At 42.0% G+C, this 4,620-nt stretch overlaps 1 protein-coding gene across 1 annotated transcript; it reads right to left on the reverse strand.

The window, feature by feature from the left end:
• Positions 1-1,811: 1,811 nt before the first annotated feature.
• Positions 1,812-4,620, reverse strand: LOC119279878 (uncharacterized protein At4g15970-like). The gene is made up of 2 exons (XM_037560958.1): positions 4,615-4,620; positions 1,812-2,898 (listed from the first exon to the last, which is right to left on the reverse strand). The coding sequence occupies exons 1-2, from the start codon at positions 4,618-4,620 to the stop codon at positions 1,990-1,992; spliced, it is 915 nt and encodes a 304-aa protein (XP_037416855.1). The 3' UTR covers positions 1,812-1,989.

Raw genomic sequence — 4,620 nt, forward strand, 5'->3', positions numbered from 1 at the left:
ATTCTACGAAGATCTTTATCGGTTGAACCGTTATGACAACATACATAACTCCCTTTGTCCATCGGTATGTTACTTGCCCGGGATTCGTGGTATCTTCATACCTAGTTCAATCTCATTACCGACAAGTCTCTTTACTCGTTCCGTAATACATCACCTCGTGACTAACTCCTTAGTCGTTTGCTTGCAAGCTTATGATGTGTATTACCGAGACGGCACAGAGATACCTCTCCTATACTCGGAGTGACAAATCCTAATATCGATCTATGCTAACTCAACAAACACCTTCGGACATACCTGTAGAGCATCTTGTTGTGACGTTTGATAGCACACAAGGCATTCCTCCGATATCCGGGAGTTGCATAATCTCATAGTCGAAGCAATATGTATTTGACATGAAGAAAGCAATGACAATAAAACTGAACGATCATTATGCTAAGCTAACGGATGGGTCTTGTCCATCACATCATTCTCCTGATGATGTGATCCCGTTATCAAGTGACAACTCATGTTCATGGTTAGGAAACCTGAACCATCTTTGATCAATGAGTTAGTCTAGTAGAGGCTCACTAGGGACAAGTTGTTTGTTTATGTATTCAGACATGTATTAAGGTTTTCGATCAATACAATTCTAGCATGAATAATAAACCTTTATCACAAATAAGGAAATATAAAATAACAACTTTATTATTGCCTCTAGGGCATATTTCTTCACTTATTTATAGCCTCAACAAAAACATTTACAAAAATACCCCTACCTTGATACTAGGATCATAGGGGCATTTCAGACATTTCACATTTACATTTTATTCCCAAGTGATGCTCGAAGATTTTGAAAATGTGGAGCAGATTGGTGATGTATCGTGATGGCGGCATGGCACACGAGGGCACGGTTCATGAATCCAAACAGAGTGACACATTTTGCCTTGTCAGTTCATCTCTTTTTGATATAGTAGGTAGTAAAACACATCAAATAGATGTTTGTGAGGCCATACTTGAAGACAAAAGTTCTTGAGCCTTGAGCTAGAAGGATTAAGGTATGACAGCTAAGTTCAAGTCTATCTAGTCTATCTATCTATAGAGATACTAAACTCCCATGATTTGAAGCACTCTGGTGTTTCGGGAGTTGTGGGGCTGCCGTGGGACCTGCATGTAAGGTTGTTTGTTGCTTATTTTATTTCCCCTTCTCTCTTTAATTTTTTACTGGTTTTAATTCATGAGCGCTTATTAAAATTTGGGAACATTAAAAAGAACAAATAATAATAATTTGCATTTTTACCTTCATTAATATTTATTACATTCATGAATATTTTGAAGTTCACGAACATTTTTAAGGTTTGTGAACATTTTTAAAATTTGAAACTTGTTTAGTTTGCAAACATTTTTTGAATCCATGAATACATTTTAATTTGATGAACATTTTCTATAATTCATGATTTTATAAATTCACAATATATTTTAAAATCCTTGAACATATTTTAATTATACTAACCTATTTCTAAAAATATAGTCCATTTGTCTGACCGAGCGGTAGGGCGAGCGGAAAAAAAGCTAACCGAGTGAGAGGAATAGGGAGTCAAGCTAAGCGAGCGACAGCTCGTGGGCCGATCCATGTGAGTGCTATAGCAGCAATTCCACAATTTCAAACGTAGAATATGACTTCTCTAGAGATTCAAACGACCACCACTAGCTGGCACCAAGGAAGACACATGTAAAGACACCACAATAAGGCTCCAAAAAACTCCATTATCCTCTAGGTAATATTATCTTCAAAAAGAATCCGGTACAATATCAAACGAAAAAACACCTTCATGACATAACTAAAACACAAAATGAACATTGATAAAATGCAAAGAAAACAACCGACCGCAATAATATATTAGATATAAAAGAATTAATCCCACGAGTGAAGAACGGCCCGGCGAAGCCTACATTAGTCTCAAGTCAACTTAAAGTGCGACGTTAATGAGCTTTATTTTTCTTCTTCTCGTGCTACTGTGGCCTCTTGTCGGGCGTCCCGCACTTGGCCGGGACGCGCCACTGGAAGCTCCTCCCGGCGGCCTTGGCCTTCATCTTCTCCGCCGGCGCCATCACTGTGTAGTTCCTCCACTGCCCCAGCACGTCCCGGAGGTCGCTGATCTTGTTCGCCATGCCGATGCAGCAGTTGGCATGCATGGTGCACGCCCTCGCCATGTCGTTGCGGAACAGCTGGCAGAAGCCGCCGAAGTGCGCTGTGTCGAGGAACTGGACGCGTATGCGCAGGTCGCTGTCGGCGCCGGCGAGCTCGTGCTTGATGTTGTTGAAGATGGTCTGCTCGTGGTTCCGCGGGAACCTCCGCCGCGCCGCCCGCCACCGCCGCAGCATCTCCACCGTTCGGTTCGTCGACTTCACGTAGTAGAACCCCGTGTTGGGCCAGCTGCTGAGGTCGTCCGCGTCGCCGGAGAACACGTCGCAGGACGTCGCCATGTCCGCGTGCAGGCCGATGTGCCGGAACGGGTCCCGGAACCACAGGATGTCCACATCCGTGAAGAGGAAGCTGTAGCCGAGCTGGAGCACGCGCTGCTGGAGCTCCAGCTTGGTCCACACCAGCTCCACGTACGCGTCGCTCATGAAGTCGCTCGCAGAGCTCAGGTTCATGGACGTCTTCGTCGTCGGGAGGAGGTAGCAAAACCGGTGCACGCTCCGGCAGTGGCGGTAGGCCATGGGGTCCACGGCGACGATGAGGAGGTGGTCGAGGAAGTGCTCGATCTTCTCGCCGGCGAAGAAGCTCTCACGGAAGAGGCCCAGCAGGGAGCCCGGCCGCGCGAACGCCTCGTTCACCGACGTGATGATCACCGTCCGGTCCTCCGTGGCCACCATGGGCAGAAGCTCAGCCAAACCTGCGAAATTGGACTGGGCATCCTGCAAGCAGTTCACACACTAACGTGTCAATTCATAACCATCATAATTTCCCTCTAAGAATATCTCTCCAATTTTTGTTACTTGAGTACAGTACTACAGTAGGACGATACTATGAATATAGAACATTTAACGCTGGATATACTTTCCTGCAAAAGATTACACACATTATTGGAGAAATATTTGGTAGTATTAAACTCAAATATTCTCGAAGCATTGAAAAGATTTTATGTGTATCTTGGTAAAAAAATATTTTTTGCGGGGGGTGTATCTTGGTAATTAATTAAACCCCAATTATATACTTGGTCACTAGTCAATGTTGTATTCCTCCTTCACTCTACTCAGTTATTGTTTCTGATTCCGTCGAGGCAAGTCCTTTTGCACATCCTCATTAAATTTCTAGATCTAGTCGAATCCCACAAAATTTTGATCCATTTTCTAATCAATCAATTGAGAGTTACAGGGCTGATTCGCAGTACTGATCGTGCTACGTTTTGTTTCGTAAAAAAGGCCAGCTTCTAAAATGTCAATCTTCCTTTCGTTATCACGCGCAAATTCATGCTGCTCATTGAAAAAACTTACTCCCTTCATCCAAATATATAGGGTCTAATCCCTTTTTCGAGGTTGCATTTGACCATTGATAAGAATAAACATATATCAGATGTATGATATAAAAACTATATCATTAGAAACTTCTTTTGCATATGAATTTAGTCATATGCTTTGTGTAACATCCATGCCATATGTTATTATTTTAACTTGTGGTCAGAGGTGACCTAAAAAACCGTATTAGGCCCTATATATTTGGATGGAGGAGTACTGATTTCATAACAATTAGGACAGCTTTCCTGTGTTTCTAGCTAAATCGTGAATTGATCGTCAGTTAATATTGTTTTCCTTATTTACTCTACTCCATTATTGTTTCTACCCCGATAACTCCATTTGCACATCCTAATCATTTTGAGACCCCTTCAAATCCTAGTAAAATATTTGTGAGGATTTAATCATGTTATTAAGTTAATGCCAAATCTGCCAAGAAGTTCTTGTATCTTTTTTTTTTTTTGCGGGAAGAATTTCTTAGAACTTAGCCAGCCAAACTTACTCGTCTAATTAGCCTCAAGATTTGCTTTGTTTATCTAAACACCTGGAAAGGACGTTGGAGCTCACTACACCAATAGGGGACTAAATGAACAAGCCTACTTAAAGTGCTCTTTTTTTCTTTCTAAAATGTATAGTAACTATACTAATTTAACGGCTCAATATGCCCGATGCACAAAAACTTGACTAGCTGCGAGTAAAAAGGCCAGCCTCCTATTCCAAACAAATACACCATGTAATACAAGGGATCTATCTCAACAAGAAACACTGAAACAAAGTGATTATGGGATTCAATCATGTCATATGTGTTTTCATACCGAAATGGAATCGTCAAAATGCTACACATCATATGGAAACACGTAAAGAAACCAAATGGAAGTGAGACCAGCACAATGAACTACCTACCTCGTTAGAGTTTCCACTATTTTGTTTTGGTGCTCGCCTTGGAGACGGCATCATTGCATCTAGTGGTGGCCACCTCTGGCTGGCGAGCACCAATAGCAGAAAGAGGGTTATAGTGGTTGCACTCCAAAACTTTACAAACCGATGAAGACTTCCGTCATGGAACTCCATGATGATTTCCAAAACAAAAAAGAACTTTACCGTGTTGGAGAGATATACCTCCAT

The sequence above is a fragment of the Triticum dicoccoides genome, chromosome 3B (assembly GCF_002162155.2).
Source record: "Triticum dicoccoides isolate Atlit2015 ecotype Zavitan chromosome 3B, WEW_v2.0, whole genome shotgun sequence".
Taxonomy (NCBI): domain Eukaryota; kingdom Viridiplantae; phylum Streptophyta; class Magnoliopsida; order Poales; family Poaceae; genus Triticum; species Triticum dicoccoides.